General features: G+C 45.4%; 1 protein-coding gene and 1 non-coding gene across 2 annotated transcripts; one reads left to right on the top strand and one right to left on the bottom strand.

The window, feature by feature from the left end:
- The first annotated feature begins 9655 nt into the window (after positions 1 to 9655).
- Positions 9656 to 10396, top strand: LOC136548066 (uncharacterized). Its single transcript, XM_066539712.1, has one exon. It carries the CDS (start codon positions 9656 to 9658, stop codon positions 10394 to 10396), a length of 741 nt encoding a protein of 246 aa, XP_066395809.1.
- A 1641-nt stretch (positions 10397 to 12037) lies between these two features.
- TRNAF-GAA (transfer RNA phenylalanine (anticodon GAA)) lies at positions 12038 to 12110 on the bottom strand. The gene has a single exon. It is a non-coding gene; the product is annotated as a tRNA-Phe (tRNA).
- Positions 12111 to 16378: the final 4268 nt, after the last annotated feature.

Consider the following 16378-nt stretch of genomic DNA (forward strand, 5'->3'; position numbering starts at 1 on the left):
CACACCCATCCATTTAATTGGCGTTTGCGCCAACTTATTCGGCTCCACCATCCTTTCTTAAAAACTGACGTGCGAAGCTAAGATCAATAATAAAAAATAATAATCTGCAACAAGGTCTTTAGTTTCATTCACTTGAGACTGCAAAAAAAAAAAAGAACAAAATGAGTAGATAGATAGATAGATAGATTAAGTTGGACGGCAATTTAGAAAAAAAATCCACCCGTCATATCATAGTTCATGGACATTAAAAACAGGACTGCTTCACATCTGTAGGAACATATCTGATCTTTACGGAGTACTCCCTCCATTTCAAATTATAAATCGCTTTGACTTTTTAATACATCCATGCATAGCAAAATGGAATACATGTACTAGTTCATCATCAACCCGTTCTTCCGCACCGTCTATATATTTTTAACAGATATAATAAGTATTAAGGAATCCATAGAGAAACATATATAGGACCCATAAGGCAACAAGCTTGTGGCTCGGTGTTTGGTTCGTCATACCTAAATGATCGGGACTTCAGCTCCTCGGCTCGCATGCACAATATTGCATGCCGTAAAAAAAATCCCATTGTCAGAAAAATCAGGGTTCAAGGGTTTTCTCAACTAGTATGGTTGAGATCTTCTACCTTAAAAACAATGCACTGGAGGAGGTCATAGCCTTCTCGGAGTTTTTTTAACATAGGGCCCATATTAACTAATCCGAATTATTTATCTCTGCTCGTTTTTTTGTTTATTTTCTATGTAATATTCATATATATAGTCTGTAATATCTATCTTGTGAAAAAACATTGGTTGCCAGTGACTCTACTTCATATGTATTTATGTTTTTTTTTTCTACAGTCTGTCTTTCTTGCCATCTTTTCTTACATCTCTTATGAGTTATGATTTCACATATCTAAATTTTCATTTTCAAATTTGTTCTTAATAGTTGTTGCGTTTTTTTCTCTCCTGCTTGTTAAGGTTAAAATTTAAAAATTTTCATTTTCAAATTTTGTTCTTAATAGTTGCTGCATTTTTTTCCTCTTATTCAAAACTGCATTTTATTTTTCCTTAAAATATGAATTATAGGCTCTAAAAGGCACTCTTTTGTATGTTTGGTTTGGAGATGTAACAGGATGGGATGGTCATGTCTCTGTTTGGCACGCAAACAACAGACTACCCTAGGTGGGATGGACCGGTCTGCCAAATTTGTCAGACGGAGTTATCGACTCCAACCCAGGTGTCCATGAACACAGGTCCAGTTTAGTTCCAGAAAATTTTGCAAAATTTTTTAAGATTTTTCATCACATCGAATCTTTAGATACATGCATGAAGCATTAAATATAGATAAAAAATAAAACTAATTACACAGTTTAGCCGAAATTCACGAGACGAATCTTTTAAGCCTAATTAGTCCATGATTGAACACTAATTGTCAAATAACAACGAAAGTGCTACAGTATCATTTTGCAAAAAAAATCGCCATCTAAACACAGCCCAAATACTTGTACGAAGTGAGATATATCCCACTTCATCTCTATCCCGCTCCTGAACCGAACACTATCTTAATTTTTTTAGATAAAGGATATAGAATCCGGCCTCTATGGCCCCATTCGCTTCGCTGAAAAAACAAATCGAAACACTGTTTTGGCTAATTTGTTGTGAGAGAAAAATATTGTCCTTACTAAAAAAACAAGCTGAAAAGTACGGATTATAAGACAAGCGAACAGAGCCTATATCAAAACACTACACTACCTTAATTAGCTACCTCAATGGCATAAACAACTATTTTAGCTTGCACCATAGTGAGCAAGGTGTTCAATTTCCTCTATAAAAAATTATGAGTGTAGTATCATACCCTTTTTGAATAAAATTGAGTGCTTAAAATTAAAGTATCATTGCATATATGTCATAACATTTCAATCAAAATGTATTGATTTCAATCAAAATTTAGGGAGTTAAACTTAGATTATCTTTTATAATATTAGAGGCGAGTAATATTTTAGAAAACAACGGTCGGGTATTTCTAACCTTTTGAGATTTTTTATGAATTTTTCATATATTGAAGGTTAATGTAAAGACTTATTTGAGCTAGGTTTCTAAATAGTTATAGTAAGAGAATATTTCTTCTCGTCTTCTTCCTGGGCTGTGAATAGCCCTCGATGGAGGCTGAGTTTGTTCTATTGCAATTTAGGTCTTGTTTAGTTCATCCCTCTAAAGTTTAGTATATATTCCATCGGATGTTTGGATACATGAAATATTAAATATAAACTAAAAAATAACTAATTGCATAGATTGTGACTAATTTATGAGACTAATATTTTAAGCCTAATTAGTTTATGATTTGACAATGTTTTGCTACAGTAACATGTGCTCATGATAGATTGATTAGCTAGGTTTAATAAATTCGTCTCGCGGAGTACCGGGGACATTTGTAATTTGTTTTTTTTATTATCTAAACACTTCCACGTGACACTCTAATGTGATACCCGATATGATACCAATAAACTTTAGCTCTTGATTTAAACAAGGCCTTAGTTCTCGAGTCTCCACTGCATAGACGACACAAAAGTTACTACTCAGAAGAAACAAGGTTCCCATCTCCCTCATGCAATGCCGGTTGCCGGAGGAAAGCACACATCGTGCCCCGGGCCGGCACAAGGCCCCGCGGCCGTCGTCGATCCATGCATCGGAGCTGACACGCTCTTCTGACCTTTTGCTGTCCGTTTGGTAGCACGTCATGCTCATCGTCATATGATCTGATCAGCCAACACTGTGGCCGATCGATCATATCCGTCCATCCATCCATGCTTCTATGGTACTCTTATATCGATCACTCGTTTTTTTGTGTGTGTAGCCATGACGGACGGCCAGGATTCATCGGATGACGTCGGGTGTCAGCTGACCAGTGACATGACTCGTGCGCCATGCACTGTGTGTGTGGGCATCGTCGGCCGGACATGGCAGCTTGGATGCACGATCCGCTAATCCAGTGCCGGCCGGCTGGTAACGCGTCAGTTTTCATGCAGTGATTGGTCGATGAGCTCGCGATCTTTAAAAAAAAGAAATCTATATACTGTGTTCGTCTATAAAAAAAGAGTCGCTATGAACATCATGATGGTCAAACTTTTTTAACTTTTATAATGTTTATAGAAAATACGTGTAACATTTATATCTACAAATAAGTTTATTGTGAAAGTATATTCAACGACCTAACTAATGATACTAATTATGTACTATAAATATTAATATTTTGTTAAATATATTTGGTCAAAGTTAAAAGTTGTTGATTTTTTGAAAAGCGAAAATGACACTTTTTTTTTTAAGGACGGAGATAGTATCTTCCTATAGCTTGCATTGGTTAACTGTAGGCCGTCGGCGAGAGGGATCACAGCTAAGTTGGGATCCACACCAGATTGTGGGGGACGTTGTTCGTCAAATTAAAATTCGATCCAAACTAAGGGTACCTTTGGATCCACACCAAATTGTTGGTGGGAACCGGCACGTGTAGCTTGTGGGATTGTAAAACCTAGATTGCAAAAGTTGCCATATTTGAATCAAAACTAAAGTTAATAATAATATAAAAACTAAATAGAAATAGCTCATATAGATTGTAAAGGCCGGCTAGCTGGAGCAAAAGCTAGCCTGTTTCTGCTTCATGTTCACGGCAAAAATAAACCGCAACTTTGAATCATGAACAGTACATCCTCCAATAGTAAATATAAGTTGCCTTTTAGCATTGTGCAAGGATAGGTGAATTAATACTACGTAGATTGATAATTGACCACATTACCCCTATATATATACTGCTGTAGGGAAAATAGCTCCACTTAAATATAGAATGACTTATATTTGTGTTATAATGAAATGGCAAAATAACTTTTCTTTACTATCAAAGCCGGCAGCTGATATATATCTTTTAATAGTGATAAAATCATCCTAACCTCTCCACATAAAACCAAAGCATGAAAATAACTACGGAGTAGATGATTGTCGGGGACCGAATACTGGAGTACCCAAAGAAGATGAGCTAATAACCATCAAACGTTGATGCTCCCGAACAGACAAGAGCGCAACTACACCTCTTGCCTAACGACCAAGGGCAGACTCCGCCTCGCCCGACGTCTGGGGGCAAGCTCCGCCTCGCCCGACGTCTGGGGGCTGGCTCCGCCTCGCCCGACGTCTTAGGGTAGACTCCGCCTCGCCCGACGTCCGGGGGCAGACTCCGCCTCGCCCGCCATCTGAGGGCTGGCCCCGCCTCGCCCGATGTCCAGGGGCTGGCTCCGCATCGCCCGACGTCTGAGGGCAGACTCTGCCTCGCCCGACGTCCGGGGGCTGGCTCCGCCTAGCCCGACGTCCGGGGGCAGACTCCGCCTCGTCCGACGTCCGGGGGCTAACTCTGCCTCGCCCGACGTCTGAGGGCAGACTCCGCCGTAACTACGTGCGCAGATAAGGCAGGACACTCAAGTCAACCGCAATACCGAAGACCACACCCTGCACGCCTACAGGAAAGTATCGTCAGGGTATGACAAGATGGGCGCTTTAAGGCCCTTCCAGACATGTCAGAACCCAAACAGTGTTGTAGGTGCCGACATTTGTTTTACAGTGTTGTGGGCGCCGCCACTGGCCCTCGGGCGCGGATCCTGACGGAACCATACGACAACCACTATAGTCCAAGAGGAGACTCCCGTCCTCTACAGTGACAAACGTGCGGTCACTGCGTCGTCCGCTCCCCGTGGGATTGCGAATCAACACCCCGGTCCGTCGCGCTGCCCGCCGAGGCGGGATGGGACGTGACCACTTGCTGATCAAGACAGAGCGTGGCATCATCAACAGACAGATGCCCAGCATGGAGCTATCCCTGACACCGTCTACCGTGTCAGCAGGGCCTGCTCAAAGGAAAAGGAAGACCCGGCACCTTCGAAGGACCTTCTTTGTCTCTGGTTTTTCTTCTTTCTCCCATCTGTAATCCCTGCTCCCCCTTGATCTATAAAAGGGAAGGCAGGCACCCCACTAAAGAGACCGATCAATTCAATACAGCACGCATCACGTAACACACAGCTGAGCAGCATCCAAGCTCTCATCACCCGTTCAACCTTTCCATCAGAGACTTGGGACCTGTTCCTCTCTCGCCCGTTTGTACCCCCTACTACAAACCTTTCAGTGCTAATAACACGTGCAGCAGCCGCAAACTAGACGTAGGGACATTCTGATCGAACCAGTATAAACGTTGTGTCCTTTAGCACACCATCCGGGCCCAACATGCAATAAATACAAATTTACTAGTTGGTGTTTACTCAAAACACCGACAGCTGGCACGCCAGGTAGGGGACCTTTGCGCGTTCCGATGTTAACATCAGACCATGGATGGCTAGCCACGGAATCAGCTGGGTCCCAGGTGCACACATGCACTTCAGTGACCTGGACTTCATCATCACGGTGGGGAGAGAGTTGGCGTTGGCTCACACCACCATCCAACCTCTCCCCTCCATCGGCCTCAACTATAGGAGGCTTGAGCGCCAGCTCAACCTCTTCTTGGGACCTCAACCATCCAGGGAGGACCCGCGCCACCTCATCCTCTCTCTGGAACACCCCGCACATAGCACCCCGATAGTGTTTCTGTTCGGTCTCCGCAATGCCACGGCGACCGTTGGCCACCTTATGGCCCAACGCATGATCCTGTCCTCCGCAGACAACGAGTTTATGGTGGTGATCGAACACGTCATGGAATCTCTCCATGACCTCCTCTCAGAGGAGCCAGGGATGCCCTCTAGCTCTGTCTTCAGCAGGGGGAGCCATCACCCCTCTCGAGAATGCTTCATGACGGGTACCCCTGAAGGACACGTCGAAAGCATCCCTGAGGAGGAGGCTGCCCGGCGAACAACCTCAACAATGAGGCTGAGGGGGAAACAGTGGCCCCGCCCCGCATAAGGGTAGAGCATCTAAAAGCCTGACACTGAGAGATCGAGGAAGCGCGACTCCAGCTTGAGTAGGAATGCACGGAGATCGATCGGGAGATCGAACGCCACGGAGACGGTGGGCGCACACACGCCATGGCCCATGATATGAATCGAAGGATCATCGCCGATGATGAAGCCCTTCCTCGCTTCGCTCGGGCAAGCCAGAACATCACCGCTGTAGCAGCCCTACTCCATGGTCTTCTAGAGGCCACGACGTTTGAGGATCGTTGAGCTCACCACAAGATTCACATGCTGCTCAAGCGTGCGGCGGCGCAGCAGGCAGAGAGCTCGTTGTCTCAGCGATGCGAGCTCGATGCCAACCAACGCATGCCCTCTGGGCATCCCGCCAGGGATGCATCGGTCCACCAAGCACCACAGGGCGGTGGGCGGCGCGTCGCAGTCCCGGTGCATCAGCGTCTCAGCCGTAACCACGGCGCACGCAGCATTCTCAATGCTCGCAGGTGTACCCACGATGATCCAAGAGAGGGAGCCAGTCGCAGCTATCATCCCCATCGCGGTGGACGCTACGACAGCGGTGAGGATTGAAGCCTGAGCCTCGGCCTGCCGGGCCCTTAGGCCTTCGACTGGCATATCCTCAACGCTGCCTTCCCGCTAAGGTACTGGCCACCAACCAACATCCTAAAGTACTCTAGGGAAACAAACCCAGGACTGTGGCTCGAAGACTATCGGCTTGCCGGCCAAGCCGGTGGTGCGGATAATAACGACTTCATTATCCACAATCTTCCACTGTTCTTGGCCGATTCGGCACGAGCGTGGTTAGAACACCTGTCGTCTAACAGAATCCAGAGTTGGGTGGACCTAAAGGAGATCTTTGTGGTTAACTTCCAGGGCACATACAAGCACCCTGGGAACCCATGGGACCTCAAAAACTACCGTCAAAAGGCTGGTTAAAGCCTCCGCGGGTACATCCGACGCTTCTCCCGGCAGTGCAACGAGCTACCTAACATCACCGACGCCGACGTTATAGGAGCTTTCTTGTCCGGGACTACCTGTGAGTCTCTGGTTCATAAGCTAGGATGCAACAGCCCTCAAACTACCAAGGAACTCCTAGACATCGCCACCAGCCACGCCTCAGGAGAGGAGGTAGTCGGAGCAATCTTCGATCGTCTCAATGACATGGTCCTACAAGGCCTCAAACCCAGGATCTTCAACCGGTTGAATAAATTTGGCGCACGCTGGGTCGCCGAACTCCCTTCAGTACTCTAGAGCCGGAGGACGACCCCTAGTCGAGCCACTAGCTACACGCCCTTCTTCATGGTCTACAGTTCCAAGGCCATCCTCCCAAGCGACCTCAACTATGGAGCGCATGTTGCGTGCTGCTACAAGCCTGGAGTGCATGTTGCTGCATGTTGCGTGCTGCTACAAGCATGGAGTGTTGCCTGGCCCTAGATGTGGGCAAGCGGGGTGGCCGCCCTAGGCCCCCAACTAGATAGGGCCCACCCTAAGTATGCAAACACCAGGTATATTAGTATTTGGCCCAGTACTAAACGTTGTTGGACTGCAAGTCCTAGCGTCCGTATTAAAAAACAGAAAGAAAGAACTAGCATCTGCGAGAAGCCACACACACACGCCGGCACGTGACTTGACTCCTAGACTCCTCTTCCGTGGTGGCGACGCGGTCTGCGGTCACGCGGACCGGCGGGCGGACGCGACATGCAAGGCGGCGGCGGTGAGCCGGCGACCGACGACGTGAGACGCGAGGGCACGGCTGTTGTGCCTGCACGACGGAGCGAGGTGAGACCGTGAGACACTGGACTCGATGCCACGCGACGCACGCGCTGCGATCTCCGCGACTCCGCCCGACCTAGACGAGCGACGACGAATCAACGATCGACGGTGAGCCGCACGCCCACACTGAGCCAGCAACGCACCAACGTGAGTAGATGAGTTACTTTTTTTAGCTAATTGTTTCTCTAAATTTTAACATCATCATGTCATAAAAAAGTATGCTTCCGGCAGTGAGAAAAGGAAAAAGAAAGCACGAATAGATGAGTTCATACAATCACAGAGGGGTTCTATGCATAAGTTTATGAAGAATAATCCAAACACTTCAAGAGATCCAAACGAGTTGGCGATAGTTGTCTGGAAGGAACCAACACAGATTATTCCAGAAGATGAAGGTCCTCCTAATGACAATGTTGGCATTAACATGGAAGAAAACAATGTGAGTATTGATGAGCACGTATTTAATTCAAATACTACAAAAAATAGTAGTCTTGATGAGGAACCGGTGTGTCACATGGATATTTATGATCCAAGAAATTGGGATAATCTTGATAACAAAGCAAGGGATATATTAGTTGAAAAGGAGGCTATAAGAGAAGATAATATTGTATTGCCTTTCGACGATAATTTAAGGCATTTTGCATATTCTCATTATCATAGAAAAATGAGTAACGGAGAGCTACGTGATAGGAAATGGCTAGTTTATTCCAAACACTTGAATAAAGTATTTTGCTTTTGTTGTAAGCTTTTTAATTCTAAAAAGTGCAAGAGTTTATTGGGGAATGATGGGTATAGAGACCGGAAACATATCAATGAGAGGCTGAAGGAACATGAAATTATTGTTGAGCATATTACCAATATGAACTCATGGAATGAATTGAGAACTAGATTAGGCAAACAAGAGACAATTGATAAAGAGTTACAACAGCAAATCTCCAAGGAGAAAGAGCACATAAGGCAAGTACTGATGAGAATAGTTGCCATTGTAAAATTCCTTGGTAGACGTAATTTGGCTTTTAGAGGATCTAACGAGTAGCTTTATAATGACCAAAATGGCAATTTCTTAGCTTGTGTTGAGATGGCCGTAGAGTTTGATTTGGTAATGCAAGACCATCTTAGACGTATTCAAAATAATGATCTTCATTATCATTATCTTAGCCACAAAATTCAGAATGACTTGATTTCCCTTATGGCTTCTAACATTACAAATTCTATCATCAAGATTGTTAAAGAGGCCAAATATTTCTCAGTTATTCTTGATTGCACCCCAGATGTTAGTCATCAAGAACAAATGACTTTATTGGTTTGATGTGTTAACATGAGTGAAGGTACAATTAAAATAGAGGAGTACTTTCTTGGTTTCCTGAAGGTAGATGACACATCTGGTTCTGGGCTCTTCAATGTTTTGGTTGATTACATTAAGTCCTTTGGTCTTAATATTGATGACACTAGGTGACAAGGTTATGATAATGGTTCTAATATGAAAGGAAAACACAAGGGGGTTCAAAGTCGATTGCGTGATATAAATCCAAGAGCTTTGTATATGCCATGTGCTTGTCACAGTCTTAATCTTACTCTTTGTGATATGGCTAAGTCTTGTAGCAAAGCTGAGTCCTTTTTTAGAATTGTGCAATGGATATATGTCTTATTTGCTGGTTCTACTAAAAGATGGAAATTTTTGCTTGATCATGTTGATGGTTTAACTGTGAAATCTTTGTGCAACACACGTTGGGAGAGTCGTATTAAAAGTGTTGCAGCAATTAGATACCAAGTTCCTTAGCTAAGGATAGCTTTACTTGCATTGAGTGAAGATAGAGACGTAGAACCAAAGGATAGAAGTGATGCAAAGAATTTATTTGAAGTACTTGGTAGCTTTGGATTTATATTTGGCATGATGTTTTATTTGCTATCAATAAAGTAAGCAAGAAGTTGCGGTCACCATCTATGTGCATTGAGTCTACCATGCAGCAGATACAAGGCATAATGGATTACTTTAAAACCTATAGAAATGATGGGTATGCTTCTAGTAAGGTCAATGCAACGGAAATTGCATCTGAAATGGGTGTCGAGCCATCGTTCCCAGTAAAACGCCGTGCTCTTAGAAAGAAGCATTTTGATGAAAATAATAGTGAGGAAGCACTTTTGAAAGGTGAGAAGGAATTTAAAGTTAGTTACTTCGCGGTTATAATTGATATAGCGGTCCGTTCATTAGAGACTAGATTTCAAGAATTAGAATCATTCAGAGAAGTATTTGGATTTTTAATGAGTTCAGCAAACTTGAAGGCATTGGATGGTCCTGAGCTAAAAGTGTGTTACACAACACTAGCAGCAGTTTTCTCTCTAAATGGTTCATCTGACATTAATTTAAATGATCTAATTTCTGAGTTGAGTGTTATAAAATTCACTTTGCCGGATACACCAATGACAGCTATGGAGATTTTTGAGTTTGTTATAAAGGCTGATTGTTATCCTAATGCTTCCATTGCTTATCAGATCTTGTTTACTATGCCTGTGACTGTGGCATCAGCTGAAAGAAGCTTCTCAAAGCTAAAATTGTTGAAGAACTATTTGAGATCTACAATGTCTCAAGAGAGGTTAAATGGTTTGGCAACATTATGCATTGAGAAGCGATCGTTGGATGAGATCGATATTGATACCATCATCAATGACTTCGCATCGAGGAATGTTAGAAGAAAATTTTAAGATAATTTAATATATGATTTTTAAGATAATTTAATATTTATGAATTGTTTCATATGAATATTGCTATTGCATCCGTAGTTAAGTGTTTATATATATGTATTTACATTTAGTGTTATCAATGTCATGTATGTATAAAGGGCCCTGGATTGTAGTTTCGCCCTGGGCCTCCAAAAAATCAGGGCCGGCCCCGAGTGCTACCACTACCCTAGCGCTGCTTGTACCTATGTAATAATTTGTGTTTGGTTTAGAGACAAGTAGCGATGAAATGGCTTCATCCCTGTTTTTTATATAGAGGACTGTCCTCATTCATGTTCCTTGTTTTCTTGTGTGGTAATGCTTGGTTGACCCGCCTGCACCGCCCGTGAATCGCAATCCGTCACCGCAGGCCGGCACCAGACGCTGTCTCTCCCGATGTCAAGCGGCTCGCGCCCATCCAGTTCGTTCTCCTTCTCCGTCCATTCTCATGTTCGAGACCTAGCTAGAGGCTAGTTCCTGGATCGGTGTACGCTAGGAGTTGACTGCCAGGTGCGGCGGCCAGCGGGGCTGAAGCGTGGCGTCACAGGCAGGATCTAGTCATCTGAGGCCACTGCGGAGGTCCGTGCAGCCGATGAGCTCCGCACCGGTGACCTCTATGCCACTCAAGGTCCGTGCAGCCGATGAGCTCCGCACCGGTGACCTCTGTGCCACTCAGTGGCATTGACCTCCGCGCCGGCGTCGAGCTCCGTATATGTATTTTAGATGTATGTTTCAAATGTTCCAGAGGTATATTACAAGTGTTTCATATGTCTGTCGCAAAAGTAGAACGAGATGCTACATATGTTGCAAGCTTCTGATGCAAATATTTCATCTGTTTTTCCGGACGTATGTTGCGAGTGTGTTTATTTAGATGTTGCTTATATTTCACACATGTTGCACGTATTTTTATCTGGATGTTGCGTATGTTTTTATAATTTTTCAGGTGTTTTTGCAAGTGTTTCAGATGCATATTTTAAGTGTTTTATTTGTCTTCAAACATATGTTGCGAGTGTTATGTCTGATGTTTTAAAAGTAGATCGAATGTTGTATTTTCCTTCTCGTCTTCTACCGTCTCGTCTTGGTGTCTCCTTCTACTCCCGACGCTGGCAGGGCATCCGCGCCCCCTCCCCCTCTGCTCTATGTTGGTCACATTTTGAGCGCGCAGGCTCCTCGTGGACGCGCAAAATGGCACGAGAAACGGACTGCAGGCGGCGGTGTCCGGATGCCCTGTTTGTCCGGACGGCCAGGTGCCAGCAAGCCCGTTTCTTGTGTGCCCTGCCCGTTGGGTGACGTGCTCGAGATGTTGAGTTGAATAGGGACGCGGGCAGAGCTAGGGAGCATGCAGCCGTGTGGCCTTGCAGGATGCAGTGTGCAGGCGTACGTGCAGATGATGACATGCCTGCAAACCTTGCCTCCTCTTCTGGTTCTGGCCAAAAATGAAAAGAAAACAAGCTCAAGGACGACGGATTTGGAGAACAGGATGATCGACGGACTGAATTAGTGAAAGGGGGCAAAAAAAAAAATTGAAAAAAAAACAAGCTGAAGGACGGATTTGGAGAACAAGCTGAAGGACGGAATCGGAGAAAACAAGCTGAACAAAAAATAAAAGTGAAAAAAAAAATCACTTGCGGTGAGCGTGGATCGAACACGCGACCTTCAGATCTTCAGTCTGACGCTCTCCCAACTGAGCTATCCCCGCTGGTTGCTAACTATAGCTTCACAAGCCATTTCATCAAGAGTTCACAGCTTCACGTGTTGCCCAACCAAAGGATCCCTCGCTGCTTCGCTTCGTTGGTGAAGGCCACGGAAAACCCACTGAGGGAGGCGCGAAGAGAGAGTGGGAGTGGCTTCGCCCAACTCCGCGAGCTTCCGTGGACCACTTGGTCGTGGCTTGATTTACCCCCGGGCATTGGCGAGGGCAACTGCAGCGCACAGGCGGAACGGGGCGACGGCGATGCACCCGCGCGGAGGTGCCACTGTCAGAGTCGCTGTGGCGCAGGAGCTGGGCGGAATCGCCAGGACGCGAGGGCCTGGCGCAGGAGCTTGGGCGCATCGAGACCGGACGGGTGGAGTCCCTGTGGGACGTTGGGGCTTCATGAAGGAGACAAGGTGGGTCGGGTGCATGACGCAAGTTGAATTCGCTGGGTCTGAGGCGTCGCTGAGTGGATAAGAAAGACGGAGGGGTCGAAGACATAGGGGGAAAAAAAAAGACAAGGAAAATATAAATATTTCACCTTTTTATCACCATGGGAGTTATTTTATAAAACGTTTTACTAAAATAGCTTCAGCGAACTGCTCGTGGAGGCGAAGTAAAAAATACTCTATCACGGGAGGAGACGAGAGCGAGTCGCGAGCACAGGGCACCCGCAACCTGCACCCCGTCGCCGCACGGCCACAGCCGCACCCTGCCTGCCGAGACGCTGCGCGCAGGAACCAAGCTTCGTCGACTCGTGGGTCACGCGCTGGGTGCACGCCGAGAGGGCGGCCATCCTCAGGTTCCAGGTCCGGTCCCCTCCGCGTCCTCTTCTCCTCTCTCATCTCTTGTGTGCATTTTGTATCTTTTTTTTTTCAAATTTCTGAAGTACTTATGAACAATTTGACATATATTTTTCTGATATCTGGAATCCATTGAAATAATTTATAAATTTGTTTGAAAATTTTGATATATATTTGTATTATTCCTAAATTCCATCGCTCTATCAAATAAATTACACTAAAAAATCATTGTAATATAGTAATAAGATATTGTAAATATAGCTATAAGACCGTGTAAGTGCATGAGAAAAATTTAGTTGATAGGAGGGACTAAAACAAATAGTTGTTGGCTAGACATCTCCTTTTATTCAAAACAGGACCCGTGCTAGCTTAGACACACTTAAGCTATTTAATCTATATATCTCTGTTCCAATTCCAAATAACAGCCGTTTTAGATTTTATAGATTTGTAACTTTTACTACATATCTGGACACAATGTATATTTAAATGCATATATACCATATATTATATATCTAAAAAATATTTTATAATTTAGAATGAACCAACGAGTATATATAATAGCACCGGTTTACGTACGTGTCCTACCAAGCAACTTTTGAAAAAATTTAAACACTCCAGCTGCTCCGCCTCTCTCTCGGAGGGTGTTTGATTCTGGGACTAGACTTTAGTCCCTATCATATTAGATATTTAGATAATAATTAGGACTAAACATTAGGTAATTATAAAATTAATTGGCTAATTGACGAGATGAATCTATTAAGCCTAATTAATTCATGACTAGCACATGTTTACTGTAGCATCAAGCCGACTAGTCATGGATTAATTAGGCTTAATAGATTTATCTCGTGAATTAGCCACAACTTATGTAATTAGTTTTATAATTAGCTCATACTTAGTTCTCATAATTGGCATCTAAACATCCAACGTGATAAGGACTAAAGTTTAGTCCTGGGATCCAAACACCCCTAATATATGCTATATATGGTCATGTCAATTCATTCAAGTCAGCATCCTTTCTATATATATGTTAACAAATTTGAATGGGGCAGTGCTAGTGCCCGGATGTCCGGACAGATGTCCAGCGCCTCGACGACTGCGCCTACACCCCATGTCTGCACTCAGCATACTGCCTGACCCCACGTGGTGTCTGCCCTCCCTGGCTCGCCCGACCCTACGTGACGTCTGCCCCCACTGGACCCCTCGCGCCTCCTCCAGCAGCTGCAGCAGACGGGTCACACTGCAACATGTGCAACACCCAATATACTTTTGAAACATCCAGATTCCACACTTGCAACATACGTCTAAAGACAGATGAAACAATTAGAAACATGCGTATAAAACACTCGCAAAAACACATAAAACGCTTGAAAACTATTGCAAACATATGTAACATCAAGATAAAATACTTACAATAATCTGTGAAACATATGCAACATTCAGATAAACATACTTGTAACATACATCTGAAAAACAGATGAAACATTGGCAACAGACATTTGCAACATACGTGTATAACCATTACAACATATGTAACATCCCGATCTACTTTTGCAACATCCATATAAACACTTATAACATATCTCTAAAACACTTGAAACATACGCTTGCAATATGTGCTTTCAGCGTAACATCTACTTGATGCCGTGGACGAATAGGGGCTCGTCGACTGTGGGGGTATTAACCCCTATACCCTTACGGCTAGGCTTGGGCCGGCCTGGACCAGGGGGTCCGGCCCACTAGAAGACGACACGCGGCCTGGGCAATCTGCTCGGAGTCCCGCGCAAGGAATCAAGGCAGACTTAGAGATCAAGCAAGATCCTGGTCGGTTAGAATAGGAATCCTTATCCGGCCACCTATGGCAATTGTAACTGGTTAGGATTAGTTTCCAGATCTGTAACCCTGCCCCCCAGACTATATAAGGCGGGCAGGGGACCCTTCTCAAAATCATCTCTCATTGACATACAACAATACAATCAGACGCAGGATGTAGGTATTACGCCTTCATGGCGGCCGAACCTGGATAAAACCTCATGTCTGTCTTGCGTCACCATCTTGTTTGTAGCTTGCGCATCTATCTGCTGATAATCTACTACCTTGGGCATACCCCTATGTAGACTGCCGACCATATTTCATCGACAGTGGTGCGCCAGGTAGGGGGTGTGCGTACTGCTCCCCAAAAGAACAAGATGGTCATCATCCCCGGTTCCATGGCTACGCCGAATGGCCTCACGTTCACCATCGGCCAGATCACCTAGACCACTGGCTCCGACAACTTCATCGCCATGACCACGGAGGAGGCGCGGATCCAATCTGCGTCGACCACTGCTTCACTGGCATCGACTATGGCTCCGACCACGTTGGACTTGGCTCCGTCCACACCAGCATTGTCTTCAGCCACACCGACAACCCATCGTTCGCTCCCTCACTACAAAGGGAGGCAGATCGACAACACCGATCTGCTCGACTCCATCGATCGGGTTGGCACCAAGCTTGCTGAAACCCTAGCTCTGGTAGATTCGATTCAAAATCAACCTACCGAGCAGGTAACCACTACCCACAACAGATCTACCCGACCAGCTCGGGCCAGTCGTCCTGCACGACTCGGTACGGATCTCGTGGTCATGTCTAATCCTGAAGGGCGCTCCGTTCATCGCCGACCAGCCCCCGCGACGGGTCTCCAGCTCTCTGAGTGCAAAGCCTCGATGGAGAACTACCAAGCTCAGCCCTACAGCCTACGAAACACTGCTTCCAACTATGCGCACAATATACAACGCTGCTCGGATCTGTGTTCTATACATCGACCTCGGCCAAAGCCACGCAACTTCGTCAACATGGTTCGGATCGAGGAGTATCAAGAAGGGTTGGTCCACACAGTTCAAGAGGGCGGTTCAAGCTTGTCCAGCATCGCAACTATTGGCTCTGTCCACACTGAGCTCCAGCGTCGTGACAATGGAGAAGTTGAATGCGATCTGGATATCCCAGACCACTCCCCGGGTTTCCCACGATTCCCATCTTTCCCACCAAGGCGAGGAGACTTGATCAATGTCGTCAGTAATGACGAACCACCGGTAGTTGGTGAAACAGAACAAGAAAGGCTAGCACGCGAAGCACGCAATATTGACTGGTTTAATCGCAGACAAGCCAAAGCCGAGGCAGAAGAGGAGGCACGACGCATAAGGTTCCAGCCACGCGATCTCAATAATGCCTTTGATAGGGTAGGGGAAAAGCAGGTCTTCAGGACTCCAAGCACCAATGTAGCTGTTGCTATGGCGATAATGCAACGACTACCTAATACCCCAAAAATCCAGGCAATTCATGATGATGTACAAGCCTACCTGACGACTGTTATAGCCCAGACCACAAAGATTGCAAACCAAGCCTGGGCTCCGTCCATCTCAGTCGAATCAAGCCACAGTCGCTAGTACTCAAGTCACCCACAGTCACCCAACCAACGTGGCTCGCGCAACAACG

Source organism: Miscanthus floridulus, chromosome 4 (assembly GCF_019320115.1).
Source record: "Miscanthus floridulus cultivar M001 chromosome 4, ASM1932011v1, whole genome shotgun sequence".
Taxonomy (NCBI): domain Eukaryota; kingdom Viridiplantae; phylum Streptophyta; class Magnoliopsida; order Poales; family Poaceae; genus Miscanthus; species Miscanthus floridulus.